At 40.4% G+C, this 16,294-nt stretch overlaps 1 protein-coding gene across 2 annotated transcripts in view; it reads left to right on the forward strand.

Annotated features, from left to right (window-relative positions):
* LOC117435113 (formin-like protein 1) overlaps positions 1-16,294 on the forward strand; it is an 81,333-nt gene that overhangs the window by 13,010 nt on the left and 52,029 nt on the right. For both annotated transcript variants that reach the window (XM_034058062.3, XM_034058063.3), the window contains exon 2: positions 14,927-15,010. In XM_034058062.3, coding sequence (XP_033913953.3) covers positions 14,927-15,010 — 84 coding nt within the window. The remainder of the gene's footprint in view (positions 1-14,926; positions 15,011-16,294) is intronic.

Consider the following 16,294-nt stretch of genomic DNA (forward strand, 5'->3'; position numbering starts at 1 on the left):
TTTTTTCTCACTCTGCAGGTACACCATGCAGCCACTTCAGAGCTACAGTACTGGAGGACCACGCAGCTCTGGGCAACTTACAGGCAGGCCCGCAGGCGCCCAGGCAGTCTACAGGGGTCGCTGGTGTGTGGAGAGACGAGGACACCCTGGCAGACCTAAGCCCTCCCCAGCCGGGCGTAGCTCGGCCAATTGTGCACCACCCCCTGGGAACTCCCGTTCACGGTCGGCAGTGGAATAGCCTGGACTCGAACCGACCATCTCCAGGCTATAGGTCGCATTCTGCAATCCACGCGGACTGCATTTATCGGATGCGCCACTCGGGAGCCTAGATTATGAATAGTATACGCAACCAGAAAGCAGTGGCTTAGGCCTCTTAGAGTTAATATCTTTTCTATAAGAAGGTAAGAGAGTAGTCTCCATCCAGTCCTTGGGGTAACACTAATTACTGTGCATTTACATCATAGTTCTATAGTAAATGCATGTGTTCTTACACATAATTACATTGTTATTATGTATAGTTACAATGTATTTAATGTGTAAATATTTTGCATGCTATATGTAAGTACACAATTGTTTAAAAAAGGGTTAGGTTTAGGATTAGGGGAGTCTTGATTGAAGTCTTTAAAATCTTAAAATGAGATCACAACGTTTACCCAAAACAATGCTAAAGCACAGCACAGAAACAAGGACCAGGCGACACAAATGGAAATTAAGTGGAGACTGTCTTAGGACAGGCTATGTTGTTGATACTGAATCAGCATTTACCTGACTTGACAAAGTTTTAAGATCAGTCAGTCAATCAAGTTTTAGGATCAAAGAAGGAAAGAGACAAACCTAGCTCAATAAATGGCCTTGTCTTGCTCGTAAATGTTCTTATGTTCTTACAATAAACACTAACAGCAGCCATGTTTTCTGTTTTACATGTTAATTACACTTACATTATTTCAACCACAGCCTCCCTTGGTTATGTATTTATAAGTTAACAACACACCACAATCAGTTATGTAAACCAAATGCAAACGACCTTTATTGAACCCTTTTTATTCTGTCTGCCGCACCCTGTTGTTTGTTACAATAACGTGAATGCCTTCAAATCCCTCATCAGCTAAAACAGAGTGGCATCTTGAAACTCCGCCCCTTTTTAGTCTTGCACAATTAATCATGCCCTTCACATCCCGGGAAGTGAGTCTCTGGTGACAGAACTGGTGACAGGAAACTGAAACTGGAGGGGAGGGGGGACACTGTGCAGCAAGGTAACCACAAACCCCTCGCTTCATCTGCTGAAACAACACAGGACCAAGCTTCCTTCAGCGAGATCACAACCTCGGACTGCCCCACCCAACACCACATCAGCAATGTTATAAAGAAACGGTTACGAAAATCAGAAAGGCTCTCCACATGTTCTTTTATGTATGTTGCACACTTATGAAATCTGTATATATCCTAATCCCAGGGATTAAAGGAATGAGTTATGAAGATAAATTAAGAGGTTGTATTTAGTCTAGAACGAAGAACAACTAGGGGGTCTTGATTGTAATCTTTATAATCTTAAAAGGAATTGACAAAGTTAAGCCAATACTTTAAGAGCAGCACATCAACCAGGACCAGCAGGCACAGTTACAAATTAATCAGAGAGAGATTTAGGATAAAGGGTAGTCTAGGAGACACTTATTTACATAGAGAGTGGTTTGGGTATAGAAAGGGTTACCTAGCCAGTGATGCTAAACCATTGGGCTCTGTTAAGACATGACTTGACAAAGTTTTGAGATCAACCATCTACTAGGAGTCGGACAAGCAGTGATGGGCTGAATGGTCTCCTCTCGTTCTTTGTTCTTAAAAATGGCATTCCTGTGTATTATGTAATATAAAAAAAGGAAATTTAACTCATACCTTAAGTGCAGCAGAGAAACCAGGACCAGAGGACACTAAGTGGAAATTAAGTGGCGATAGACTTAGGACAGTGTGAAGGAGACACTTCATTAAACAGAGTGGTGAGGGTATGGAATGGGCTACCTAGTCATGTTATTCATGCTGAATCATTGGGATTCTTAAAGACCAGATTATACTTTGATCAGCTACTAGGAACCAGACGAGCACTGATGGTCTTCTCTCGTTTTTAAATATTCTTTGTTTTTTTGTTTTTAAAAATGTCCTTCAATCATGCAGTAAAGATACCAGATCCGATTCTGACTTTGACAGAGGGCTGATAGTAGATGCTCTTTTGGCAGGTGCTTCCAACAGTGATTGTCAAATTACTAATGTTTCACAAAAGTGATGACTCGTCTAGAAAAGAGACTGTGCTGACACCAGTTTAATCAAGACCAATATTCTTATTTGATATTTGATTTGCTGGACTGCTACTATTGATGATATTTAGAGCTTTAATGCTGTTAGTTGAATAAATACCCAGGGGACTTGCAGTAGTGTGTGTGCGGGAGTGGGGGTTTGGGGTGTTACAGGATTTTTAAGTGACTGGTATTTACTATTATAGTAACGTCATGTGTTCAATCACGTGTCACCTGTACAACAATATACACCAGTGTATGGTAATTCAATTAGCCATGTTCCTTTAAAGACACATCCATAACATCAGACACTGATTTCCCTGACAGTATTTTCAAGGAACTCCAAGTAATTTCAAGGAACAATATTTCTTGTGGATCTAAAACATTAACTCCGAACCAGTATAAGAAAAAAATAAATAAATACAAAGTACCACCAGCCATTCATTTGTAGCACCACATCGTCACATTTAGAAATGGATTTTAGATTGTGTCGTTGCTCAGGCTCAGTGCTGTAGCCTGCCGGGTTGACATGAATGTACAGTGTATTCCGTTACCTTCCCCTTCAATCACATTCCTTTCTGCAGCATATTCTGAGCTACATTTGGAACAGTGTGAGTTCACCTGAAGCTTGGTACCTCAGAGATTAGAGCGAATGCCAGTGACTACAAGCAAGGAGACTGCAAAGAGAAAGAGAGAAAAAATAATTAAATAAGAAGTCTAATCCAATGCTGTGAACACAAGTCAACATGGAATAGATATTGTGTAGTTTTAAAATGAATTTTGTGATTCGTTAAAATGCCATCACTTTGGCTTCAGCAATATAATCACTATATGCCTATATAGTTTCCCACTATATGCCTTAACTCCAGTCCATATTTGTATAATGTACATCTTGAATTTTTCTATTACTCTGAATTTAAAGTGATGTCATCTTTATTACATGCCCTTGTTCACCGCCTTTAATCCAGATCTTATCTGAGACGGATGCTGCAGGCTGTAAAAAACCCTAGACCCCATCCACTGAGGTCTGAGATATAATAATATTTGCACAGATGTTTCTATATTAACATATATGCTGTTTTAAACAAAACTAGAAGCAAGATGCAAAAGAGGAAACTGAAGAGCAGCATGTGAAAGCCACTTTGTATCTTTTCACAATGTCATGGTAGACCTAAACGGAAACAGCGCTGAAATACCAAACCAATCTGCAACCCTGTATATCTAAATATACATGTACAGCATGTGTGTACGGTATGTGAGTTTAAATACGTGCTATATAGGACTGCAGCAATATGTAAAGAAGATTCAGACCACATACAGTAACATTTAGTAATATTACAACAAAATGTATCAGCGACCTTTATCTGGCTTTGTACCTGCCTAATCCACTTGATCATTCCTCTTAGAAAACTTTATTTCTTTTTCTAAGTGATGGATCATACAGTTTTCTGCAGCATCAGACGGAATATGCTGTTGATGATTATTCGTGTATAATCGAATGCTCCTCGTTGTAGTTCCTCCACAAACTTAAATTATCCTATAATATTGTTTTAACGCCCCTAGTTCCATATAGCTAGGGGCCCTCCTCACTTTAACCACTCCTGCATATGAACAAGAGGAGGCCATTCAGCCCACAGTATCTACAGTATGCTTGTCCAGTATGCTTGTCCAGTATGCTTGTCCGGTTCCTAGGAGCTGATTGATCTCAACACATTGTCAGTTGGGTCTTAAATGATCCAAGTTATTCAGCATCAACAACATCAAAATATGAGGTATTGGTTCTGGCTAACTTTGTCAATGCCTCTGTTTTTCTGTTTATCTATGCATTCAGTTTACTACATTTATACAAACCATTCTATCAGAGTTACCATTCTCCTTGCACTATGCCCCCAGGGATGTTGTTTATGTTCATCAATGTCTTGTTATTCATAGATTCCCTGTTTATACTGTTAGACTCAAGGTGTATTTCAATCATATATCAGTAATAATTTTGCATATGGCTGTCAGAAAGTCAATTCAAAGCTGAAATTGTGTATCAGATATGTGAAATGATAGCTTAAGTATCTCGATTCATCCACATAAGTCTCAGAAAAACTATGCAGTACTGTAGGTTGGGATTCAGGATCCACAGGGCATCAACTGGATTCAGTCATTTGACAAGCTAAGGTTACATTTGAATGTGAATATATGCAATAAAGACCAGAATTGTGAGGCCCTGGTCTAGCAGTTCAGAGAACGGTTTATTGAGCACCACACACACCAGAAGGGGGGTGTACCATGGTGTTTGAATAAAGAAGAGACCAATGGTTGGTCTGTATATAATAACTAATTTACCACCACAAGTGAATGGGACTCATTCCTCATGAGAGAATTACAGTATAGGCGATTCTTTGTAAGTGGTCTAAATGTGATATCACAAACAAACCAATATACTTCTGCTATACACAGTCTCAGAAGGCTGTTGATGAACCTTTTCAATTAGCAAATTAATATTAAATTCCATAGAGGTACTAGTTACAAACATTGGAACTGGATAGCATAATCCTGGCCAGATAAACTTTTAAAAAAAGTGTCCCACCTTATCCCTTTCATTAGCGTAGATACAATTCACAATCCTCCACACAGATTCTAGCTGTTATTATTTCTGTTTTTGTCTGCCATTAGTTCTCACTTTGCATTAAAAAATATTTAGGTTATAACCTATGTACCCCAACATTTTCCAGATTTTCTTTTTTGCCAGTTTCCTGGCCAAAATGTTTAATCAGTATTAGCAAAAAGGCTGTTGTAATTGAGTGCTTAAAAATATACTGTGTGTCATTACATTCTTAGAAATTATCTGTTGCATTTTGTTGGTAAAAAAAAAGAAGTGGTGCATGCTTCTGTGCTGTTAACTCCCTCCTGAGAGAAAATACCTGAAAAAAATGTCAGGCTGTCACCCTGACAAGCACCTGCCAACTGATTTTCAATAGCAATGCAATAGTTCTGTATTAAGAGGAAATGGTAGCATGGGAATACCTGTAGCTATATGAGTGGGTACACACCGGTAATCTATTGCAGTAGCATGGCACCAGCAGTGTGCTACTGTATTAGGGCCAATGTGCAATAGTTTTTCAGTTAAAGGTTTCTTTAGGGTAATACCGTGGACATTATTGATTGTGAGCTGGGTGTGGTAGTGGCTATGTGAGGGGGAGGGGAAGCCTGCCAGTGAGAGGGCTGTTGTCCTTTACTGCATGACCTGTATACAATATTGCAAACAGCATTGGAATGTGTATTAGCAATGCCAAATGAAAATCTGTGGGGATACAGCTCCCCCCCCCCCCTTGGAACCTGCCTGTCATTCCTCTTGGAACTGACAGTGACAGTGAATATGGATTTTTTAACGGAACACCCCTGGCTACAACCAGATGGCCATGTACACCTGTACTTATCTGTGGGAAGTGATCACTGCATATAAATTACAGGGTTGATTCCCTTTCAAGTACAAAATGTAACCATTACTGCTAAGAAATAAATAATAATAATACCTAATAGGTGTTTACCTCCTAAAGACCCAAAATCTGAATATTATATACCAAAGCTGCTCGGCCGAGCCTGTGATGCAGTCATGCCCGCCCCCGAGGGTGCAAAAGGACTGCGCGCACAGATCTCAGCGCATATTTTTCCTTTTAAGACTGACCTAACAGGGGAGCCTGGTATCAGATAAGTACCTGTTGCGTATGACTGTATCATTTTCTCTAATTATTGTGTTTTACATAATTTATGCAATATTTTATTTACGCTGCAATATTGTTGGGAAAATTAATTATGTGTATATTGTGCACTACAGCCTGTTGTTTGTTACGTCCCGCAGTGGCGGTGACTGCGTCTTCATCCCATGGGATCGGACAACGCACTTGGGAAAGTAGCCCATGCAGAAAGCCGTCTCCACGGTCTTCCTCAACCTCCTCTGCCTCTCTTTCGTAGAGTTACTGCGTGAACGTTCTGTGCATAAAACCGGTGCACAGGAAGTACCTGCGGTTCACCTTTCAGTTCCTTACCCTTTGGCCTCTCTCTAGTTCCTTGTGCCTTCTCGAAGTGCATGGAAGCTACTTTGGCCCCATTGAGACTAAAAGGCATCAGAGTGGTCAATTATCTGGACGACTGACTCATTTATGCCCAGAAACTAGCATAGACAGAGGCCCACCTTCAAAGGTTGGGTCTTACAGTGAATCATGCAAAGAGCCAGTTCACCTGTCAGATGGCAGTGTAGAGAATAGCTGTCTGTTTGGAGCTCTTTCAGCTCAACAGTAGTGACTTTCCCGAAACTTCTGGGCTTGATGGCAGCAGCTTCCCAGGCCCTTTCATTGGGTCTCCTGCGCATTCACCCTCTGCAGGCCTGGTTCAACAGCAGGGTTTTTCAGCCATCGGCCCGGGGTGACAAACCTCTAAGGAGAGTTCCCAGAGCCTCAGAGTAGAAGCTTCACCCCGAGGTGGTGAGCCTCATTTTGGAAGAGCAGAGCAGCATCCACACATTCCCAGTATGTGTACAAGTGGAGCGTCTTTCAGACATGGTGTCTGCCTCGTGGGTTTGACCCCACGACTTGTCCCATGGCAGTAATACTGCAATTTTTGCAAGGCCTGTTTGATGAGTGGGAATCCCCCTCTACACTAAAGGTCTATCTGGCAGCCATTTCGGCTTGCCATGTCAAAATTTACTCGGTCTCCCCAGGAGCTCAGTTCCTGGCAGGGCAATTTTTAAAAGGAGCTCGGTGGCTTCGGCTGCCTATAAAGGATATTGTTTCTCGCTGGAGGCTTAACATGGTGCTTGATGCACTCATGAACCCTCCATCTGAGCCCTTGCATTCAGCTGAACTGACATTTTTATCGCTCTGTGACCGAGCTGTTGTTGCAGTGACATGTGGGTAATGATGTCACGGACCAGGAAGTAACAGTAAACAAAGGCAATGGATGGTGGTGGTGAAACTGAACGCTACGGCGCTCAGTGCTTTTATTAAATAAACAAAACAAACGATTTGAACAAACACAAAATAAATAGGCGTGTTGGCCAAACAAATAAACAAATAAGGTTTAGCAGTTGTTTAGCTTCTAATCTCCTCTCTCTCTCTCAAAAAACTGCCTTCACCCATTGTCTAGGTGAAGACATTTAAGAACATAAGAAGAACATAAGAAAGTTTGCAAACGAGAGGAGGCCATTCGGTCCATCTTGCTCGTTTGGTTGTTAGTAGCTTATTGATCCCAGAATCTCATCAAGCAGCTTCTTGAAGGATCCCAGGGTGTCAGCTTCAACAACATTACTGGGGAGTTGGTTCCAGACCCTCACAATCCTCCTTGTAAAAAAGTGCCTCCTATTTTCTGTTCTGAATGCCCCTTTATCTAATCTCTATTTGTGACCGCTGGTCCATGTTTCTTTTTTCAGGTCGAAAAAGTCTGCTGGGTCGACATTGTCAATACCATTTAGAATTTTGAATGCTTGAATCAGATCGCCGCATAGTCTTCTTTCTTCAAAACTGAATAGATTCAATTCCTTTAGCCTGTCTACATACGACATGCCTTTTAAACCCAGGATAATTCTGGTTGCTCTTATTTGCACTCTTTCTAGGTTACAATGCAAGCTTAATTATAATACAACATAGTTTACAATAAGTGAAAATAAGTGCATACCAGTAAAATACAATATGAACAAGGATGCAGCAAGATAGGATTACAACAAGTTATAGCAACACTCAGTACGTTTACATGACAAAGCATTTTCTGAAAACTAATGTTTTCGGAAAACTGAATCAGAAAACTGTTTTTCTTAAAACGTCACTTTTCTGTGTTTACATGATTAACGATAGAAAATCTAATTAGAATTCAACTGCATACATGGATTGAAGTTTTCGGAAAACGCAGGATATTTTCGCATGATTTGAACAGACCGGACATTTCTGCGATATCGGAGACCAACCCAATAACTCAAGTGCTTTATTGAAGTGTCAAGTCCTAAATTCAAAGATTACTATCCTATACCTCTATTCAGATTCCCCACAATGTGCAATCAGCCTTTTCAACAGCTCATCCTGTTCTATATTACCAGTTTCTTTTGCAGACATCATTTTAAATTATCACGTCATTTTAAAGCTGGAAAACATTTGCTGCTTCAGTATGGGCTATTAACAAATACATACAGACTTTAACAAATGTATTACTTTATCCCTAACTAGACAAATGGATGCATGCAGACTGACTACAGATTATTATTATTTTCTCTGTTTTCTAAAACCACGTGCAGGAATGAAGGTCAAAGTGTGCACATGTGCAGTAAGCTATCGGAATAAGTTTTCCGAAAATTGTGTTTACATGTTATACAGTTTGTTAGTTTTCTGAGTTTAATCGAAAATTTCTAGGTGCTTTTTCCGAAAAACATTACTTTCGGAATATTCCGATACATTTTCCGAAAACTGTGTTTACATGACTTTTGATATTGGAATTAGTTTTCGGAAAACTTAGTTTTCCAGGAAATATCGGAATTCTTATGCTCATGTAAACACACTGACTGAGTTAGTAGTGCAATAGGGCAGGGGTGTGAGAGCCACAATCCAGCAAGTTTTATAGGTAACCCTTAATCATCAAATTCTAAAGACTCTAAAGAACAATTCTAAAGATTCTAAAGAACAATTTCATTTTGAGGAGTTAAGCAGGTAATTTGTTCAATTAAGTAATTTTGAGATAATTTGGAACAAAAACCTGACCACCCTTCAGCTCTCATGAACCAGAGCTGACTGATTTAATTGAACACATTAACTTGCTAAATTGATCAACAACTTCAACTTCAGAAATTGATTATTAAGGGTTAGCTATAGAACATGCTGGATTGTGGCTCTCCAGGACCAGGGTTGACCACCCCTGCAACAGTGCAAGGCTAGTGCACCCAGTATCATGATGCACAGATCAGGGAAGTCCAGTGCATAGTAGATCAAGAGATCTAGAAGTGCAGTCTAAACAGATGGGTCTTGAGGAGGTGGCGGAAGGCAGTGAGAGATGGAGCAGTCCTGAGGTTCACCGGTAACTTGTTCCACCACTGAGGGGCTAGGGAAGAGAAGGAGCAGGCATGGGAGGATGGAATAACCAGTCGGCCAGTAGAGGGGGTGTAGGGAGACATGAGGGATTGGAAGTAGGAGGGTTCTGTGTAGTGAAATGAGCAGTAGGCAAGAACAAGGGTTTGAATTGAATGCGAGCAGAGATACGTAACTAGTGGAGGGGGCAAAGCAGAGGGGTAGCATGAGCATAGCGAGGTTGGGAGAAAACTAAACGAGCAGCATAATTTTGAATGAGCTGAAGGGAGCAGATAGGTGAAGTAGGGAGACCAGCAAGGAGAGAGTTACAGTAGTCCAGTCTGGAAAGTACAAGAGCTTGGGAGTTGAGTGGAATATGTAGTGAGAAAAGATGTAGTGAGATGTCAAGGAGAATTAGAATGCAGGAGAGACAGCCCGAGCAGAGAGGAGAGCGATTTCCTTGGAATGTGCCCGGGTTGTAGGGGCAAGCAGAGAGTGTTCAGTGAGGAAGGATGCCAGCTGGCAGTGGACAGCTTGCTCGAGAGTTTTAGAGAGGAGCGGGAGGAAAGAGACAAAGCAATAGTTCTGGGCAGAGGAAGGGTCAAGAGGTTTCTTGAGAATAGGGGTGGCACGAGCAGTTTTGAAGGCAGATGGAAAGGAGCGGAAGAAGGAAAGGAGCGATTTTGTTGCCTGCGATATGTCGGTCAGACAAAATCACCTCGTCTATGATGATAAATCGCCTCTCGTCTGCGAGAAACGATGGGTTGTCAGAGAATAGAGCTCCCCTCTATTCTGGGCGACAAGTCGCTCGGAATCAACCAGTAAGCACGGAGAAATGGTGTCTGTAGTTATGTGGCAACGGGAGTGCATTGAGAAATTGATTGATCTCTGTGAGAAATATGCATGTTTATATAATACGAAAAAGAAAGAGTATCATGATAAAAATGAAAGGAGCAAGGCAATTGAAGAAATTGCCGCTGAGATTAACATGTCAGGTGAGGTTTTGATATTTAGATATGAAAAGCCCAGGCCGGACAGACCTACCGGTCAATCTCTATTAGAAAATACTGTCCCTCGCTAAACCAGACATGTCAGGAGACTTAGCAACTGTTTAGGCCTGTGTTATGTGTAAAACAATAGCTGCATGTTCTATATGAACAACCCTTTGAGAGGTCTCGAAAAAATGTTGATGTATTCAATAATACAAATAATACGTATAATAATAATAAGTTTTTTATATGTGATTTTAAGACGTTATGCAGTACTTCTCTGGCAAATGATCTACAAACATCTACTGCAGTCTGTTACAAGTTGTTGTATATGTAAGGGGTTTTCTAAACATACTCTGTTCAATGTAGTCAACAGGGCCACTCTGTCTCAGTGTGTTGTTGCTTGTTGTGCTGGGGCTTTTTAAACAGACATACTCTGTTGGGCAGCTCCTACTTATAGACTTTTCCTAGGAACCATTTATGCGCTGTCTAGTTACCTCACAGACACTCAATTAAAATATTGCTGGCCACAGAAGTTAATGAAGCAGGGCGGTAACCATATATCTCATTACAAAACAGAGTGTATTAGGTTGCAAGGATCTTTGACACAGAAGTTACATATAATGTGGTCATTGTGTTTTAGAATGCTTCCTTAACAACCAGTCAAATCAATGAAAAGGAGAGCAGGGAAGGGCATGAGTCACACTGTATAGAAGGAACTTAGGTAATGAAGTTAATGGGTTCTGCTTTCAAACCCATTTATTTGCACACGTATTGTATCTGCAACTATAGTGAGAGCACTATACCGCTACTGCAGTTCCTCTTGTTACAAAGATATAATTAGTATGATGTACCTGTAAAACAAAAGCCATTTATTTCAGTGTGCAGTCTGTGCTTAATTCCTTTAAAATGCACCTTTACTCAACCTGCAAAAAAAAAAAAGGAAATTATGTCACAATGGATTGTGTTCAGCAGGAAGTGACACCAGAGGCTGGGGTGGGGGAGGAGTAGAGATGAGGCTATCTGGATTTCTTTACACTGTAATTGTGATTCATATTTATTGAATGAAGCATTCCATACATGATTCATGTTGATGAAACCATAGTTATTTCTGGTTGAATTCAGCTTTCCGGTTCAATAATAACTAACGATAAGTTACATAACAACATTGTAATAGGGTTCGTGGGTGTCCACCAACATATAGGAGAGACAGAAGTTGACACAGACACCCAGGATGCATTTACAAGATATGTACAAGTTTTACACAGCAGCGGTTGCAGTTGCGGGAGCTGGCAGTAGGGTACCAGCAATGGCAGCCCCAGTGTGAGGTTGAATACTTGTGGCTCTGTGCTGTACACCAACAGTGGGAACGACACACAGATACACAGACAGTGCACCAAAAATAAACACAGTGGGGAAACACTAACCAGGGATGGAAATAAGACTCCTATTGCATAGCAGTTTCCCCCATTCCAGGTTTTACTATGAGCCTGATTAGCCACAGTGTATACTGTAGGTAACAAGGTCAGGTGTGTCTTATTAAACTCATAGTAATACTGGGAATGGATCAAACTGTTATGCCTTATTGCCATCCCTGTAACTAATAAAAAGAAAAGTTGGCCCAACAGGCAACCTTCTCCCAGACTCTCGCAGGGATTAAAAATCCCCTAAACTATTTTCTATTCTCTACAACTAAGACCCCGTTTATAAGACCCACACACTGGTCAAATATATATTTTTTTCACACAGAGTTTTGTTGAGTTGTATCCATTCAGAAGACTAATATCTCCTGGCACACTGGTTGCACCCTGTAGCTTAATTAGTTATTCAATTGATCATGTACAATATTGAGCATCATAGCAGCAACAAACAAAAAAAAACATGTTGAGATGTCTCAATAATATAATTTATTAATTAATCAAGATATTAATATGTACAATAATAGTTTTACAAATATAACCCTAAAATAACTAATACAATAGCTCCAGTTTCATACTGAAAAAAATAAAAAAATAAAAAGTGTACTGGTCTGCTGTTCTGAGTTTTGATACCTCTATACAGATCTGCAGTGTTAAGGAGCTGGGGCAAACAAAAACACAACAGTAGAGCAGAAATGTGCAATATTTTTCATATTCAGTTATTTTTATTGTGATATTTACTGCCACGGTTATCATATCATATGCGGCAGCAGTGTGGAGTAGTGGTTAGGGCTCTGGACTCTTGACCGGAGGGTTGTGGGTTCAATCCCCCGTGGGGGACACTGCTGTTGTACCCTTGAGCAAGGTACTTTACCTAGATTGCTCCAGTAAAAACCCAACTGTATAAATGGGTAACTGTATGTAAAAATAATGTGATATCTTGAAACAATTGTAAGTTGCCCTGGATAAGGGTGTCTGCTAAGAAATAAATAATAAAAATAATAATTGTGTAATTTTCATATTGTGTCAACCAGTATGGTTTGTGTAGTTCCTCCCCTTACATCAAGTGGGAAGTGATATTAGGAAGGAGGTGAGTTTCACTGGATTGCATTCAACTACAGCAGTGGTCCCCAATTATTTTCCATAGCAGGCCACTTTAAATGATGCATACAAAGCCAAGGGCCAGGACTGAGGTGGCTGAGGAATACATCATTCCCCAAACACAATTTTGATTACTCTAGGGATTGTTATGATTAAAATGTTGCTATAAAATATTACATATGCAGTTGTAGTCAAAAGTTTACATAGCCCAATGGAAATGTATAATTTCTAGAAAGTTCTCGAAAACAAAGAATTATAGGAAAAATATTTTGTAGCAAAAGTTTTGCTTTTGTGGATGAGGCAAAAAAGTTAATGAAATAGAATCTACAATTATTTATTTCAGCAATTTTTTTGCAAAACTCAAAAAATGCTAATTCAAAAGTATTCATACGACAAGGAAAATGACATTAATAGCTAGTTGAGGCACCTTTAGCAATAATAATGATTAGGATATTTGTCAGTGAGCTTTAGGTATGATTCTTTAGTGATTTCTGACCATTCTTCCATGCAAAATGGTTCCAGTGTTGGAACGTCCAGTTGTGTTTTACAGCACACAGGCACTGTTGAAGGTGGTCGTCTGTGATACGACTCCGTTGGCTACTGTGTTTAGTTAAAAAAAAAAAAAAAACACAAATCTCATTCTGACGCACACATACCCTCTTAAGCACTTTACCTTTGCTTAACCAACGTACATCATTGTGTAGCAGCAAGGCGTCGTATGTAGCCGACAGGTCCTCCAAGAATGCTTTGAAGAGTCGATGCTGAAGACTAGAGCTCCTCCAAATATAATTTACCAGTTTCATTACACAATCCATTTGTCTCCCAGTTCTGCAGATAGGTTTGCGCAGAGTACGGTCTGGTGAATTAAGCAATAAATTGACACAACACCGCTAAACCCTTTTGTGAACCCAGCATAGACAGAGCACCGTCAGTCACAATCGAGTTTATTTTACGCAAATCCGGGTTATTGTTTTCAATTTTCGACAAAAAACGATTTCACCGGTGATTTGTCCATGCAAAGGCAGCAAACATAAAAACTCCTCTCAAAAAGATTTGCCATCAAAAAAGCAAACAAAAGTTGACAACTGGGCAACATCGTTTATGTCACAGGACTCACAGAAGCACTTCTTCACTAAGCACTTACACTGAGCTATTGTCAGACAATTAAGGATATTTTTTGGTAAGGTCTAGAATTGCTTTTCTAGTTTTCTCATAATTACTGAACACCATGCAGCATTTCTACTGCGCAGGCCTTAACCATACCGCTTCGGTAAAGGGTTTTTGTAGTTTGCAAGAAGCCACGCTACGGAGGGATGCTGCAGTTGCATTTTCCTGATAAGACGCAGTTCGACTGATCATAAGGGTAGAACGCTGGTATGACAAAATCCAACAGTGAATTTTTTCTTGACGGATTGGAGATTTCAAATGAAAGATACCTTTAAAATGACCATGTTTTGTCTCGAAGTACCTCAGTATGTTCGCAAATGTGCAGACTGCAACTGTTTGCGTGCATATTAAACAGTTTGGCTTTGCATTGTTGTGGTCTGGGAAAATAAACAAACTGTCCTCTCAGAATTAAACTGCCGATTTTCATTGTTAACTTTATGCCGTTTGAAAGCTATTTCTTGAAAAGTAAGTTTTATTTTGCTTAACTGCTGTTCGAATTAACTGCTCTGCAACCGTATTATTCTCTCACTTTCCTCAACTAGCTGTACCAACCGCGCAACACTCAACTTTCACTCTAACTGTCCTTCTCTGTTCTTGACGTTAATTGGCACTTTTTTCTTCTAAATAAACTTGATATTTGAACAGTGCGTGCTCCAGTAGGCTACTTATGTGATCATAAGGCGGGTCTGATATGGCCCCTGGGCAGCTTTTGGGAACCCCTGAACTTGGGAAATTAGCTTTACATCAGAAATCTTATAGTTCTGGTGTTGGAGAGAGGAAATTGATCTCCTAGCAATAATATCCACCCTGATAAAGCTCAAAAGCCAGGTCGGCTTGGAGAGGTGAGATGGGTGCCCTGGCAATACCAATGGACCTATAACTATGGATTGAATGGGAGAGCTAATGATTTTCTTTCTGCTTTCTTTTTACAGAATTCAATGAATTTGCCTCCAGACAAAATGCAACTCCTCAGCCAGTATGACAATGAGAAGAAATGGGAGCTGGTTTGTGATCAGGTAAGAGTTGCTGGTGTGTGTACACAGGACATGTCTAAAATGAGTTATTATTGGAGGATCTTTCAGCCAATCAGAGTGCACCTTTCAGCTGCTGTATTCTACATCATGGAGAAACCCAATTCATGATATCAACCACAGCATTTCAAGTTGAGCTGTATTCTCAATATCGGTACGATTGACGTCACCTGCTTTAAAACGTTATACCTGAGGCACCTCTCGGAATTCCACTCAACTGCTAAGTCCATTCAAAACGGTGACATCACAATCAGCCACCTACCTCAGCCATTTATTTCGCTATTCTTTTCATCAACCTTTTCCCTCTTTTCAACTTTTCAATGAAAATCACAATGGACTAATAATGGTTGGTCATGAATAGAAAACAAATATAGCTGGATTTTTTCATTTGTATATTAACAATAAAACAGTATATAATATAGTTATATGACTACAAGTGTCTGTGTACAGGGTTTTAGACCACAAGAGTGGGTATATCTAGCGTGGGATATATTTTTGTTATCTCAATAGAGTGGGATAACATGAGGGGGAAACATGCTTACTGGGACTAGTTTTGAATGTGTCTTTGTTTGCATTCCAATCCAGTGCTGTGCTGCTGAAATTCAGGACGGAGCTGCATGTCGGTAGTTCAAACAATACTGCCACCTATACGTGTTTTATATTATTATTATTATTATTATTTATTTCTTAGCAGATGCCCTTATCCAGGGAGACTTACAATTGTTACAAGATATCACATTATTTTTACATACAATTACATTATTTTTACATACAATTACCATTTATACAGTTGGGTTTTTACTGGAGCAATCTAGGTAAAGTACCTTGCTCAAGGGTACAGCAGCAGTGACCCCACCAGGGATTGAACCCACAACCCTCCGGTCAAGAGTCCAGAGTCCTAACCACTACTCCACACTGCTGCTTTAAAAAGTCTGAAATAATTTAAAATTTATGACACTATAGATACCTTTGTTTGTTGTTGGGTTTCTTGGCAATAATGCGAGAAATACCAAATTAAACTTAAATTCGGTGACGGTTATCTGTATCCTCGGCTCACCACTCGCAACCCCCCCGCCGACTCAGGAAACGGCAGCTGGAACACGCGTCCTCCGAAACGTGCTCCTGCCAAGCTGTCATTTTTCGCACTGCAGATCCACAGCAATGCCACCAGACCTATAGTGCCGGAGGACAACACAGATATGGCGGCTCCACTGCAGAACCACAGGCGCCCTATCGGCCACAGGGGTCGCTGATGCGCGGTGAGCCGTG

This window comes from Acipenser ruthenus, chromosome 28 (genome assembly GCF_902713425.1).
Source record: "Acipenser ruthenus chromosome 28, fAciRut3.2 maternal haplotype, whole genome shotgun sequence".
In the NCBI taxonomy this organism is placed as follows: Eukaryota; Metazoa; Chordata; class Actinopteri; order Acipenseriformes; family Acipenseridae; genus Acipenser; species Acipenser ruthenus.